Source organism: Narcine bancroftii, chromosome 4, assembly GCF_036971445.1.
Source record: "Narcine bancroftii isolate sNarBan1 chromosome 4, sNarBan1.hap1, whole genome shotgun sequence".
NCBI classification, from domain to species: Eukaryota; Metazoa; Chordata; class Chondrichthyes; order Torpediniformes; family Narcinidae; genus Narcine; species Narcine bancroftii.
The window spans coordinates 134,496,297-134,511,570 of NC_091472.1; the positions used below are offsets into that span (position 1 = coordinate 134,496,297).

The 15,274-nt window shown below is 38.1% G+C and overlaps 2 protein-coding genes and 1 long non-coding RNA gene across 14 annotated transcripts in view; 2 read left to right on the forward strand and 1 right to left on the reverse strand.

Annotated features, from left to right (window-relative positions):
* The window catches only part of LOC138761174 (myosin heavy chain, non-muscle), a 59,157-nt gene extending 53,084 nt beyond the window's left edge, over positions 1 to 6,073 (forward strand). For all 7 annotated transcript variants that reach the window (XM_069932893.1, XM_069932888.1, XM_069932887.1 and 4 more), the window contains one exon: positions 3,744 to 6,073. In XM_069932893.1, coding sequence (XP_069788994.1) covers positions 3,744 to 4,310 — 567 coding nt within the window. In that variant the 3' untranslated portion in view covers positions 4,311 to 6,073. The remainder of the gene's footprint in view (positions 1 to 3,743) is intronic.
* Positions 6,066 to 8,233, reverse strand: LOC138761175 (uncharacterized). The gene is made up of 2 exons (XR_011356167.1): positions 8,139 to 8,233; positions 6,066 to 6,310 (listed from the first exon to the last, which is right to left on the reverse strand). It is a non-coding gene; the product is annotated as an uncharacterized lncRNA (long non-coding RNA).
* A 45-nt stretch (positions 8,234 to 8,278) lies between these two features.
* ap1b1 (adaptor related protein complex 1 subunit beta 1) overlaps positions 8,279 to 15,274 on the forward strand; it is an 85,140-nt gene continuing 78,144 nt past the window's right edge. For 2 of the 6 annotated variants that reach the window (XM_069932882.1, XM_069932881.1), the window contains exon 1: positions 11,603 to 11,660. Coding sequence is in view for 2 of the 6 variants with exons in the window: in XM_069932881.1 (XP_069788982.1) it covers positions 11,624 to 11,660 (37 nt within the window). In the remaining 4 variants the exon portion in view is untranslated. Of the gene's footprint in view, positions 8,404 to 11,596; positions 11,661 to 11,929; positions 12,021 to 15,274 lie in introns of those variants that run through there. The other 4 variants (XM_069932883.1, XM_069932884.1, XM_069932886.1 and 1 more) reach the window with 4 other exon arrangements.

Genomic DNA, 15,274 nt, shown 5'->3' on the forward strand with positions numbered 1-15,274 from the left:
AATCATTCTCATGTGATTAAAGTGCATTTTTCAGATTTTATTTGACCAAGTAAAAATTCTAACAGTTTTATGCACAATTCCCTAATTTCAGGGCATCATAATATTTGGGACATTTCAATGGTATATATATTAAAGTAATCATAATTATTCTTTGGCTTGGCTTCGCGGACGAAGATTTATGGAGGGGGTAAAAAGTCCACGTCAGCTGCAGGCTCGTTTGTGGCTGACAAGTCCGATGCGGGACAGGCAGACACGATTGCAGTGGTTGCAAGGGAAAATTGGTTGGTTGGGGTTGGGTGTTGGGTTTTTCCTCCTTTGCCTTTTGTCAGTGAGGTGGGCTCTGCGGCCTTCTTCAAAGGAGGTTGCTGCCCGCCAAACTGTGAGGCGCCAAGATGCACGGTTTGAGGCGTTATCAGCCCACTGGCGGTGGTCAATGTGGCAGGCACCAAGAGATTTCTTTAGGCAGTCCTTGTACCTTTTCTTTGGTGCACCTCTGTCACGGTGGCCAGTGGAGAGCTCGCCATATAATACGATCTTGGGAAGGCGATGGTCCTCCATTCTGGAGACGTGACCCATCCAGCGCAGCTGGATCTTCATAAGCGTGGACTCGATGCTGTCGACCTCTGCCATCTCGAGTACTTCGACGTTAGGGGTGTGAGCGCTCCAATGGATGTTGAGGATGGAGCGGAGACAACGCTGGTGGAAGCGTTCTAGGAGCCGTAGGTGGTGCCGGTAGAGGACCCATGATTCGGAGCCGAACAGGAGTGTGGGTATGACAACGGCTCTGTATACGCTTATCTTTGTGAGGTTTTTCAGTTGGTTGTTTTTCCAGACTCTTTTGTGTAGTCTTCCAAAGGCGCTATTTGCCTTGGCGAGTCTGTTGTCTATCTCATTGTCGATCCTTGCATCTGATGAAATGGTGCAGCCGAGATAGGTAAACTGGTTGACCGTTTTGAGTTTTGTGTGCCCGATGGAGATGTGGGGGGGCTGGTAGTCATGGTGGGGAGCTGGCTGATGGAGGACCTCAGTTTTCTTCAGGCTGACTTCCAGGCCAAACATTTTGGCAGTTTCCGCAAAGCAGGACGTCAAGCGCTGAAGAGCTGGCTCTGAATGGGCAACTAAAGCGGCATCATCTGCAAAGAGTAGTTATTACTTTATTACTTTATTGCTAATCCCTTATCCAAACCTTAGGATTACTAAAATTAACTGTTTGGAACATCATTAAGAAGAAAGAGCGTACTGGTGAGCTCAGTAATCACAAAGGGACTGGTAAGCTAAAGAAGATCTCCACTGGCAATGACAGAAGAATTCTCATCATATTGAAGAAAAATCTCCAAATGTCTAACAGATCTGACATACTTCAGGAAGCAAGTGATATGTTGATAACTACTGTCTACAGACTTTATGAACAGAAATGCAGAGGCTACACTGCAAGATGCAAACCAATAGTTAGCCACGAAAGGATGGCCAAATTACAGTTTGCCAATAAGTATTTCAAAGAGTCTGCAGAATTCTAGAAAAAGGTCTTGTGGGCAGATGAGACCAAAGTTGACCTGTATCAGAGCGATGGCAAGAGCAAAGTGTGGAAGTGCAAAGAAACTGCCCAAGATCCAAAACATACCTTGGCATGTATGGCTGGCACACTTATCTTCATTGATGATGTTACTGCTGATGGCAGTAGCAAAATGAATTCTGTTCAAGTTTGAGCAAATGGCTCCAAACTCATTGGACGGTGCTTCATCTTACAGCAAGACTATGATCTCAAACATACTGCTAAAGCAACAAGGGAGTTTTGCGAAGCTAAGATTGGAAAATCTTGAATGGCCAAGTCAGCCACCCAATCGGAATCCAATTGAGCATGCCTTCCACATGCTAAAGAAAAAAACTTAAGGGGATAAGCCCCTAAAACAAGCTGGAGCTGAAAATGGATGCTGTAGAAACCTGGCAGAACATCACCAGAGAAGATATTCAGCATCTGCTGATGTCTGTGAATCACATATTTGAAGTAGTCACTGCATGCAAAGGATATGCAATAAAATACTAATCATGGCCATTTTAATATGCATACCATTGCTATGTCCCAAATATTAGGGTGCCCTGAAATGAGGGGACTATGTATAAAAAGTGCTGTAATTTCTATATGGTCAAACCAAAATGTATAAAAATACTCTTCAATAAAATCTGGAGTGTACACTTTAATCATGTGAATTATTTGATTACACATTTAAAACTGTGGAGCACAGGGGCAAATAAAGGAAAAAAAAATGTTTTTGCCCCAAAAATTATGGAAGGCACTGTCTCTCAAGTCAAGTCAAATCATGTTGTTGTCATCTGATTGTACAAATATAACCTGACGAAACAAGTGTTCTCTGGTCCTCGGTGCAAAACACGTGGACATAGAAGCAGACAATACGCACATACAGACAAAAAAATACATATGCAGGACAATTATTCATCATGAGTCTGATTCTCCCAGTGGGACCAGCTGAAAGATGGTGTTTGCAAGGTGGTAGGGGTCCTCATAATTTTGTATTGCCTCTTCAGACATCAACCCCGGTAGATCATATCGAAAGGGGGAGAGATGCCACATTGATCCTCTCTGCCACTTTGATGTCCTTTGACCTCCGATCCATTTTTCTGCAGTAACCATACCACACTATGATACGGCCAGCCAGAGCCCTCTCGATAGAGTTCCTATAGAAGGTTATGTATCTCAACAAGTCACCTAAAGGCCAATAAGGAGATGGACCATTGTATTTTAACTTAACTGCAGCATTAGATTTACCAGATTGTACCATTCACACAAAAGATGACTGCTATTTATTTCTGCATATCACTTCAAGCAGTCAGTGAATTTGTTCATAGCTATCAAAAGCTTAATGACGGGGTGTGTTCCCATTTGTGTCTTTTCTCCTCATGCTGTTTTTAACTTCAAACACAAATTATTGTCAACCAAGGAATCAATATACTTGCCTCTACAGTATTTAATTTGAGAAAGCTTGTCGAGGTACGAGTTAGATGTTTGAATGGGCATGATGCCATTTGTCACATACCTTTTAACTTGCAGTTGAATTAATATTTTCCATTTAAGACACACTATGCCTGCTTAGGTTTCTCAATATGATATATAGAGTAAGTAAATAAACATTCTATGTCATGACTTGTCACATTGCCTAGATTGCAATTTACAATGCTCAGTTTAAAATTTAGATAATTAAAGTCCTAATAATAGACAAAGTTGTATCACAATTTAATTTTTTGTTTTACAAAGGCCTGAATGAAATTGAATATCTTATTAGAAGTGAATAGGATTATAAGATGCATCAATAGAGTGGACAGATAGCACCTTTTTTCTTGGGCAGCAATGACGAATATCAAGGCATATCAGTTTAAGATGAATAGAGGAAAGTTTAGTATCAGATATAAATTTTTTAACCCAGAGAGTGATGGATGCCTGGCATGCACTGCCAGAGATGGTGGTGGAAACTGATACAACAGGGACACTTAAAAACTCTTAGACACATGGATGCAAGAAAAATGGAGGATCGTAGGTTGAGAGGGAGAAGGGTTTTATTGATGTGGAATAGGTTTATATAGGTAGGCACAACATTTTGGGCCCATACTTTGCTGTATCGGAATTATTTTTGTAGTTACATTTAGTAAAAGGAGAATAATTACTTTGATATAATACAACATGAATTTATCAAAAAATTATGGCTGAAATTAATTTGTTAATTTTTCAGATTGAACATATGGAGATGCAACACAAAGAACTTCTTCACTTGCAATTGGAGCTACTACAGAAGGAGTATAGGAAGCTCAGGCATCAAGCTAATGAAAGCCCAGTTTCCAGTCAGGATTCTGCAAAAGACTGCACAAATAGAACAGCAAAACAAGCATTAGTAGGCACTTCAACTTTTCGTCCCAGATGTCACAGCATTAGTCTGACCATACCCAGCAGTGTAGTGACAGAACAAGAAATTAGAACCTCTGAACATGAGATCATGTCATCATCGCTAGATGAAATTGGAGGAACTGAAGTGGACCTTAGTTCTAGAAATGTCATATCCTTCATTGAGGCCAGTGATAATTCATCAAATGGATCTGCAGATTTGACAACACTTGAAATTGTGGAGGTGAAGTTAGACAGTGAGTCACCGATTTCAACTATCGAGTCTCCTTCCCCAACGCATGTACATTTATATCCAGTTACACAAGTCAACGACCATATGGAACTTTCAGCCTCAAAACGGGTTTCTGAAGATGACTCTGTAGGAGAATGCCAACCAAAAATCCAGAGAACTAATTAAAGCAGGAGACAATGAAGATTATCACACAGTATCTATATTATACCTAATTATTTTTCATCTAGATTTTCAATGAATAATTTATTTTCAGAATATTAAATTTTTAGACCCACTCCTATCTCATTGTCATTTTAAGTGGGTGACTTATGAATTTTAATCTCTTCAGACTTTGTCATAGAAGTAATGTACATTTTCTTTGTTTGGTGGAAGATCTTTAGGTTACAGATCCTTACTCTTGGGGGTAAAAAAGAAAGTTAACAATGCCTGCTGTTTACCCACAAAAATAGATAGCAGCATTGCAATAAATATAACAGGAAAATGATAACTCAAAAATAAGTCGACTTGCTCAGTGAAAGTATATATCAATTGATTTCAAGGCCTCTTATGCAAGTGCATTTCTATCTTAACATCTTTGCATTCTGACACTATGCTTTTTTTTTCCAGAATCAACCTATTGGCACATTATTCTCAGTTAGAAAACTTGATGTTCAAATAGCCAAAGTACTTATTGTCCTTCAATCCCCATGTGCACACATTGACTGATGCCTCCTATGCAACATGATGATTCAGCAAAGAACCAGATGAAGTTCATTCATTTTAATATTAGAGTTGATGCAGATGTTGATAAAAGGAAATTAAATTTAATGGCAAGTATTGCCCCTTTGAGGTGGTACTTTTATCATTTTCTCGATACATTCTAGCATATTTTTCATGAAATTTTACCGTATTTTCATTGGGAGTAATCAGATTTTGCAACAAGGTGCATTGTCTCTCAATCTCCTTTTCCCCAGCACCACCATTTGTATAACACACGACACTCCAAATTCCCTCAGAGACACAGACACTATTTTTCTCATTTCAGGTCCAGGATGTGAGCATACCCTGGAAATGGGTGCTTAATAGCAAAATATCTGCCATACATGATCTGTGCAAGGTTTTCAGAGAAACGTGAGGAGAGAATGTACCAGAAGGTGATCAATCACCTTGTTTGAATGTATCCAGTCGATATGTATCATGAGAGGTGAATGATTCCATGATTCCTTGGATGCTTAATGATGGTTTCAGAAGACTGGTATTCGATACAATTTAACTGGAAGTTGTTTTGCATGAAAGGGCCAAGAGACTGCTATTAGTTTTTGTGTACACGAGGCTAAATTGATCATTTTTAACCACTCCAGATATCCAAATGAGTAATGTTTTACCCAAAAATAAGTATATGTTTTTTTTAGTGTAAATTTCCAAAACAAATTTGATGCTTAAGACTGTTGCTGTACATATTTTGTTATTTGCTTCGTATGCCATCAGAGGTATCAGAAGAATGCTCCACACTAGATGTCTGCTTATTATGACATATTCATTTCATAGATTTTTATTTTTTTCCTTAATGAAATATAGCTGCCCAATGCTTCTGCATTACCCTTCCCCCAAATATTTTAGTTTCAATAGATATTAATGCTAAATTTATATTTTTACTTAATTTTATAATTAAATATGTATCTACAATTTTGGAAAATTAGTATATTCTTTGATTGGAATTTTGTATTGAACACAAATGTCTATATATTTTGTTCCAAAGGAAAAAAAATTCTGATGTATTGTTAACATAACCTGGAGAAGTGAGCGAGCATATTCCACCCAGTTAACAGCACTGGGGGCAGGGGTGGGGGTGTGAAATTGACATTAATTTTTATCCTGCTTGAGAATATGGAAATTACTCATGTCATCGTGTATTATCATAGTATAAATATATCCTTATAATTCTTAGACTTTCATAGCATTCTTTATAGAAATGGTGGTGTTTATCCTTTTTCTCCCCAAACATAACTGCAACAATATTGTTAATGAAAATTGAGCTGCTGGAGGAGCTTAGCGGATCAGACAGGATTGGAACTGATACTGGGTCTTGGCCTGAAATGTTGACGATCCCTTTGTCTCCACAGATTCCAACAGCAACTTTTTTTTAAATTCCAATTGCCAATGGTCGTCATCCTTATTAAGAAGGCCTATATTGAATCAAAAATTAAATGATTAAGGATTGGAAGTATATAAACACAAATAGCTATGAACCAAGGCATTTTCAAATTTTGGATTACTTTGAGTACTCTAAACACACAAGATCTATAAATATCTTTTGAGGTCACACAAGTGTATTTGGATGGCAAGGGCATGTGGGCTTGTTACCATGCTGTATCTACAAATTAAATTACAAATAAAGCCAGAGTATACTGGTATATTTTAAAATATATCAAGGTTATTTCTCTGACAGGATTGAGTAATATGGCCTGAAAGTGCAATCGTGGAAGAATACCATGCTCTATTCCATTGTTAATTGTCAAGCAATTGAATTGTTCACATAATAATAACATACAACTAAATATTTAGATAAAAGCTTTATCATCTAATTATCAGGGTTGAAAGTTACTCTGGAGTACATCCTATATGCAAAAAGAAGAATAAATTCAAACCACCAATCATCAACAAAATGATCATCAACAGTGATATCAGTGGCATTTGTCCAAAAAGAGCAAGGCAAGTTCAAGTGCAGTTTGGGTTTTTGTCAGTTACACAGCTGCAGATGTGATGGAAGAATTAAGCCAAAAGTGAAAAAGAGGTCAATACAGGAAATGAAATTAGACATTGCCCCAGTCATCAAAAGAATGTGCTACCAAGGGCCTTAGTAAAATCTGTCTCACAAATATCTTGTGATTGTAATCTCGTTGACCAATATGAAACATGGATCTGATTTATAAAAGACCATGTACAGAGGAAAATGGTTGATGGAGGTCAATCACCTTGACCTGAGGCCTCTGCTCAGGAATACATTGTGGATCTAACTAACTTCAGCTACCTCAGTCTAATTCAGAAGGTTGAGCCTTCAGTACATACATGATATCACATACAACCCTGAGATTCCTTTTGCCTTCAAATTCCATTCTAGAGGCTAGGCCACAAAATTCTAATATACCAAAACAGGTTCTGTTTGTCTTAGAATCATACAGCACAGAAGCATTCTTCCTTTTAAGTCTTTGGACTTCTGTGTTAATATTCCCTCTTTTGTCTTTTTGTCTACTGATTTTTTTTTTAATTGTAACACATAATGGCACCATTTATAAAACCAACACAATATCAATGATTTTACATTTAAAATTATAAATGATCAAAAATGGGTATATTTTAACAGTATTGTAAAAGTTTTGAAACATGAAACCAAACAAACTGCAGATTCTGCAAATCTCTTCTAAAAGCAGAACAGACTGGAAAAACTCAGTTGGGTTCGGCAGCATCTGTGGGATGAGAAACAGTTACCCTGGTTGTCAGAAGTGGGGAAAGGAGAACGCAAAACCAAGTAGCAGAGGTGTAGGCCGGGTGGGTGAAACAGGGAACATCTCTGATGACACCAAAGACAAAGTGGCAGTTTATGCTTCATGTTGCAAAAGCAGAGGTGTGGGATATGGATAGCACACTTGCCCCGATATAAAGTAGAAAGAGAAAAATTGAATCAAAATGATGGATTGCAGAAAGGGTAAGTTGCCCAAGTTTTACTTGAATATTGTCTGCATAAGATTGCCAAGTACCCAATGGAAGATGAAGTGTTATTCCTCAATGTTGACTTCGTTGTAACAAGCCCCAGACAGGTCAAAATGGGAAGTTTTTTTTTGCACAGGCAAAAAATGTGAAATATAAAAATAATACTGGAGTCACTCAGCAGCTGAGGCAATTTCTGAGAGGGGGAGATGGTTCAGGTGGGTGACGCTTTATCAGAACTGGAAAAATTGCGTGTTTATCTGGAGCATATCGTTGGGGACAGGCTTGAGGATGGTTCAAACATACTTAATGGCAACGAAGGCAAGTTAGAGGAGAATGGCACAAAGAATGACCTCTCCTCTCTTCACCACCCACACCCAGGGGTGGCAGCTGACCCGGGACCGGCTGGCCGGAACATGGCCCGCATCTGCTTCCGGTTCGCAGGGAAGGGCACCGCGGAGCTCGGCGATTGGCGGACATCTTGAAGCTGCGGTTAGAGTGAGTAGATCTGGCGTGGCCTCCACCGCTGCGACTTCTTCCTTCCTGCATTTGACATAACTGGCTGCGAGGGGTGAGTGTTATTCCTTTCACGCTCGAGCTCCTGTTGTGGCCGCTGTCAAAGCTTTAATACAACCACCCGCCTGAGGCGGAACCTGCTATCAGCTCATGTTGACCTACACAGGGTAGCCGAGGGGGTGGGGATAATTAGGAGGAGTGGGAACACAAGGGGCAGGGGCTCATGGATGGTGGGGGGGGGGATAGAGAAGCCTGAGGGTATGGGTCGTGGGGGGTCGTGGCAGTGGTCGCAGGATTTGAAGCGGGGTCTGCTGTCATTGCCAACCAGGCTCTGCTGTGGCTGAACAAGAGTAGTTTTGCTGTAACAGTGCGGGCTATTGAGTTGACCAGGTCTTGTATACGCTTTTACTCCAATTAAACACGTTGATTATCAGTCCTCCCACTCGATGGTATTTAGTGTTAACTTGCTCCACTGGCCTGACTCAATCCCTCATGGAAAGAATGAATCGCTGCCTTATAGGCAAGGTGCATAGAAAGTTCATGACTGATTGACTTGTGGAGCTGGAATTGGGGTTGTGAGATAAAGGTTCATTTGCTCTTCAGCATTGAAATTCAGTTGATGCTCAGGCATAGAGAAAGTTAAGGCACGCCTGCCCATGCACCCACCTGCCCACACACCACACACACGCGTGTGCCTGCATGAACTCCCTAAGTACTGACACAGAATTTTGTGACATTGATACTGCATCATTGGATATTAGATTCAATTGGTGTTCATTTCTTGTCTCTTGGCCATGCATTTTGGTTTATTTTAAGAAAAGGCTCTAAATCTTTATACATTTTGAAAAGCCCGAAGAAAAATGCTGTCATGCACACTAAAATACCAAGGCTGAATATTACTTAATTTTTCTTGATCTTTGTGATGTATAAAACATAAAAGAAAATAGCATTTGTATATTACAAATTTGTATTTTCATATGATGATGTAATTGACTGCCTCAATAGAGCGCGGAGGGTTGTGTTGGGCCGTGTACATCATGAAATTTGCTTGATGTTATTATGTGCAACATTTATTGCAAGGTCGCAGATCATTTAGCTCAATGCTAAATCATAATCATTAATGCTGATGCTTCTGAGCCTCTTGACTTCATCTCCATGGAAGGAAACTATTCTTTTCACTCTTGTTCTATGGTCCAATGTCTATGCTTCTGTACTGTGTGGTTTAGCTACTCAGCTGTGTTACCATTTTGAACATTCTTACCTAAAATCCCATGTATTTGGTAGCTGTGGGGATTTGGGGTTCTCCCTTGTGTGCAAACATATAATCTGTGTTATTAAACCACTTCATACTTTGGGTTGGGGGTAAGACCTCAATCAGGTTGTCTCTTGGACAGCATAAATACTGTTTAATCTACCGTGAAAGTGATAAGCTCATGGAATTGGCATGATTCTTCATTGTTTTTGCACATTCTTGTGTGTCCCTGTTGTAATATGTGAATTATCCAGCTGGTCCTTTTCCTGTTGTTTTCAGTTTTTATTGGCCTACAACAATGTGTACTGTTACACTGTAACTAGTCACCTTTGTGCTGCTAGCTAAAATAATTTGGATGATTTCTCAGAAATGAGTGGCTACCTTATCTAGCTCATCAAATAACATTACCTGCTTATCTCAAACAAAATGATCTTGCCTATTAAGGTAATTTCTCAGTTTAGAAGTCTTTAATTGTAATGGTTTTGCATCAATGTTCTATTTTTTGCATTTATTTTCTGTAAGGTTATCCTGGTGGAAGTATGTCCCTTGTCCTGTTGTAAATACTCAATTTTTAATTAATGGCCTTTTTGTACACTGAACTCTCATTTCTTTTGTGTTTAATTCCCTTGGATGTTTTGGACTTTATTTATTGATCATGCTTTTCAATAAATTTATGTTGATCTGTAAACATATCACGATTGTGTTCCCCATATTGCTCTTATTAGGTTAACCTTTACTCTGTTCCCTTTTCATTAAGATGTTTTTCTACCCATTCTCACCATTCTCATCTGAAATTCTAGCAATACATTAATTCCATTAGGACTGTCCTATTCCATCTCATTGATGCAGATAATTTGTGTCGCAGTCTACTCCCAGTGATAGAATCAGAATTTATTGTCATGCATCAACATTGCAGCTGCAAATATTGCTGTAAATTACATTTAAAAGTAAATAAATTAGTGCAAAGAAGAGTAAGTGAGGTCGTATCTGTGGTTCATTGTCCTTTCAGAAATCTGATGGCAGAGGAGAAGAAGCTGTTTTTGTGCCACTTAGTGTTCGTCTTCAGGCTCCTGTACCTGCTTCCTGATGGTAGCAGTGTGAAGAGGGGATGGCCTGGGAGGGGTGAGGATCCTTGAGGATAGAGGCTGCTGTCTTAAGACACTGCGCCTTGTAGATGTCCTTAATGGAGTGAAGGCCATTGACCATGATGGTGCTGGCTGAGTTCACAACTCTCTGTAGTCTTTTCCTGTCTTGTGCATTGGCATCTCTACACCTAAATTGTAGCATCTCAGAGTCTGCATTGAGCTTAAGATTTCCAGTCTTTGTCAACCAGTCAGAATGCTATCCACAGTACCCCTGTAGAAATTTACAAGAGTCTTTGGTGACATACCACATCTCCTCACAAAGTATAGCTGCTGTTGAGGTGTCTTTGTGATTGCATCTACATGGATGCCTTAGGACAGATATTCAGAGATGTTGACACCCAGGAATTAGAAGTTCTTAATGCTTTCCACTGCTGATCTCATAATGTTTAAATGGGATTTTTTTTCTTCCAAAATAATTTTACATTACACAATCAACTCCCTGATATGATGTTTCTCGTACCAATTTAGAACAGATGGTGTTTTGGAGTTTTCCTTCTGTTTCGGTCATTTTTAAATATTCAGTTCTTAACACATGATTCTCCCTGAGTTTCCGCTATTTGATCCTAAAAAGACCACGTCAGCGGGATTTTCTCCCTTTTAATGCATTTGATTACATTAACTAACATTCCAGTTTTAGTACATGAAAAGTAAATGTATTTAGTGGAACCAAAAATTGATTGTGATTATGAAAATGTTTGCATATTGTTAAAGAAATCCCTTAATCTGAAAGGCTGGTTGCATAACAAGTTTTACAAAAAGTCACGCAGCTCAAAGCTGATTAATCAGTAACCTTGTTTTTCCTGTTTCGAATGCCCATTTTGTCGTTTCAGAAAAAAAATACATGCTTTCTTTTTCAGGAAACCTGTTCCAGGATCACCATGACGGATTCTAAATATTTTACAACAACCAAAAAAGGTAGCTGTTTTTCTCTTATTATTGTACAAACTGTAAAATAGTAAAAGAACTGTGAGTAAAGCAACACAACTTTTCAACTTGGTTAACTGTATTATTACAAAAACAAATAATTTTAATTAATCAGTCAACTCTTGTTCTGTATACTGCTGTTACGGCTTTTAAAGACCCACACTTCATTTTCCCAAGAAACACAAGAACCATATTCTCTTATTTCCCCATTGCTCATTTATACTTTTGTTTTGCATTATTTCTCATTTATTTATTTATAGGTACTTTCACTCTACATGATAGTTTTACGACTTCAATCAGCCCCATTCCAGCTTCTGGACATCCAGGTTCAGTCCTAGACAGTTTAGCCCTGTGAGTCTATTGTTAACTTAGATAATAGTTGATTGTTGAACTTTATTTCCAGTTATCTATCCTTGCAGGTTTCTCCAATGCCCTTACTTGATTTGAAAAGTAATGTTGAAAAGACTTTTTGAGTGAGATAGTTCTACATTTCCAGTGCACTGCCTTTTCAATAGAACTTGCTAATTTTACTCTGATATGATAAAGTGCAAATTTTAAGATTCTTGGGGTGTTTTTTTTTAAATCTGTAGAATTTTCTCTGTGTACATTACATGGAATAACTTTTTCAGTGTCAACATCTCAGTCAGATTCCCTTTGAAGTGATCTTGAGGAAATCAATTCTTGATGCAAGGTGCATTCAAAATCTTTTTCAGGTTTGGGTCAAAGGTGGCTTCAGTGACTCCAAATATTTGTGATTGCTAAATTGTTTTGGAAATCAATGAGTCGTATGTTTGCATTTGCTGTAGGTGGACAAGGACAATGTTCGGATTGAAAACAATTTGCAGAATTAGTAAGCCTTTGAAAGCAGACATTGTGAAATTATTAATGCACCTAACTTGTAACCTCTCAGAGTCTGCATTGAGCATAACATTTACTGTCTTTGACATAAATGGTATACTTTTCAAAGAAAACTATTTGATTATTATTTTTAATTGTTTCATAATTTCTTTGATGATGTGATAACTGACCATGATGGTTGTAAATAAGTACATGCGGTGCAATTGGAATTCAATAAATATTTTCACATACCTAAGGTGGAAGTGCATGTAATGAAAATATAGAAGGTGCATGTTGAACCGTTTTGCCATGAATATATTGTTTGATCTTTACAGCCCAGTTAGGATTGTAGATATTGGATTATTTTACTGGGTGTAAGATTGCTAGTTGGATCTTTAGTAGATTTTATAAATGATATAGAGCTGGAAGTGCAGCAAAGAAATTTGTAGATGGTTCATAGCTATTTAAGGTGGGTAGACGCTAAAGCTGAACAAGATAAGCCAAAGGATTGTTTAGCCATGGAACTTGTCTAGATATGCCATTGCTGGAAAGAAGAATCCTTCCAAATCGACTGTATCCTCTTTGTTGTATAATTAAAACAAATTGCATGGTAGCATTAGTTTCCAAAAGAGTATAACGTGCACTGGGACGAAAGTTGGGAAAAAAAAAATTTAAGTACTGGACACGCATCAGGTTCTTAATGAAGTTAAAAGGGAACTTTAGCTGTAAATAGCTAAGAGGAATAGAAGAAACAATTCATCCCTCAATGAATAATGGAGAGATGTATTTTATTCTGAATTACTTTATGTGCTGCAAACCAATGATCTGTATTTCCTTGAATAATACATTTTACTATCAGTTGATCATTGTGCCTTGAGCTGGCTAGCCTAATCTCATCTCCCAGCTTCTCCTCTGTGACTAGTGGGTTAAGAACTGTTGGTGCTCATCCAAGTATTTTTGAATATGATTTAGATTTTATTCAGGTACTAAATTCATTATACTCACACCTTCAGGATGAAATCTTCAACTCCACCCTCTGGTTTAAATCCTCATTACTTATTTTTCTTTGTCTTTAGAACTATGAGCCCTTGCTAAACCATTCATTTACAGCCATTGCTCAATTTACAACAATAATGAATTCTTCTAAAGAGGTTCATGTTAAAATGTTTAAGTCAAAATAGATGACAAAATTGCTGTAGGCTGTTAGTATTTTTCTTCCCCCAAATGTATAATCTTTCATTTAAAATTGAATTTCATGTGACCATTGGTACACAAATGACTGCTTTCTTCCAGACTATGAGCTAGCTTTTTTGCCATCCAGTTAATTATAGCTCCTACTTAAGTCTAAATTGTTGATATACAAGTAAGCATTAAAGTGGCCTTTTCAAAACAGCCTTCCAGTCATTATTGTACAATTTGGATGAGTGGGTAGCAAAAATCTCTCACCTTCTGAAGCAAGATCAGCATCATTTAACTTGCGGGAATTATAGTTTTCCAATTTCTTTTCTCCATAATCTTTGTAGTTTTTCTGCTGAATGCATAATTAAACCTTCAGTTCAAAATTTGAACAAGTATTGCATTTGATCTTGAAGTGTAGAGTTTTTCCAAAAAATGAATCGCAGTGGATTCAAATTGAGGCAAAAGACTAACAACATTCTTGCATCTGGGAATGCAAGTCCTGCATGTGTAGAAAAAGCTTTTAATTTAAAATTGCACATTTTAATCTGACATGCTAATTAGGGAAATTCATTTAAAATACTTTTAAAATTTTAAATAAATGATTATTCAGTTGTAATTATAAATCTTGTCAGAAAACTTGCATTTTGTGAACATCCAAGTTTTACAGTTTAATACTAAGTCACGTAATTGCATAAAGAAAGTAAACTTGCATTTAGAATCACAGTTGAAGTGAAGGAAATGTGACAGCCTACTTTGCACAGTGTAGTCCCATAAACAATAACAATATAATGAATAGATACTCTGATTTTCAGATTAACTGTTTGAACTGTTAGAAAATCTTCACTACCTTTTGTGGATTGTTTAAATCAGTCTGAGGGTACACAGGCTTTTTTGTACAGTTAGCGTAGCAGTTAGTGTGACGCTATTATAGCCCCAGCGGCTTGGGTTCAAATCCAGCGTTGTCTGTAAAGAGTTCATAAGTTCTCCCCATGTCTGTATAGTTTCTTCCAGGTATTAATCCAAAACATACAGAGTTGTGGGTCAATTTGGGTGTAATTAAGTGACACAGTTTAAATAACCATATAACCACTTACAGCACAGAACAGGCCAGTTCGGCCCTACTAGTCCATGCCGTAACAAATCCCCACCCTCCTAGTCCCACTGACCAGCACCCGGTCCATACCCCTCCAGTCCTCTCCTATCCATGTAACTATCCAGTCTTTCCTTAAATGTAACCAATGATCCCGCCTCGACCACGTCTGTCCGAAGCTCATTCCACATCCCTACCACCCTTTGCATAAAGAAATTTCCCTTCATGTTCCCCTTATAATTTTCCCTTTTCAATCTTAAACCATGCCCTCTAGTTTGAATCTCCCCCACTCTTAATTGAAAAAGCCTATCCACGTTTACTCTGTCTGTCCCTTTTAAAATCTTAAACACCTCTATCAAGTCCCCTCTCAATCTTCTATGCTCCAGAGAAAAAAGCCCTAGTCTGCACAACCTTTCCCTGTAACTCAAACCTTGAAATCCTGTCAACATTCTTGTGAACCTTCTCTGCACTCTCTCTATTTTGTTTATATCTTTCCTAT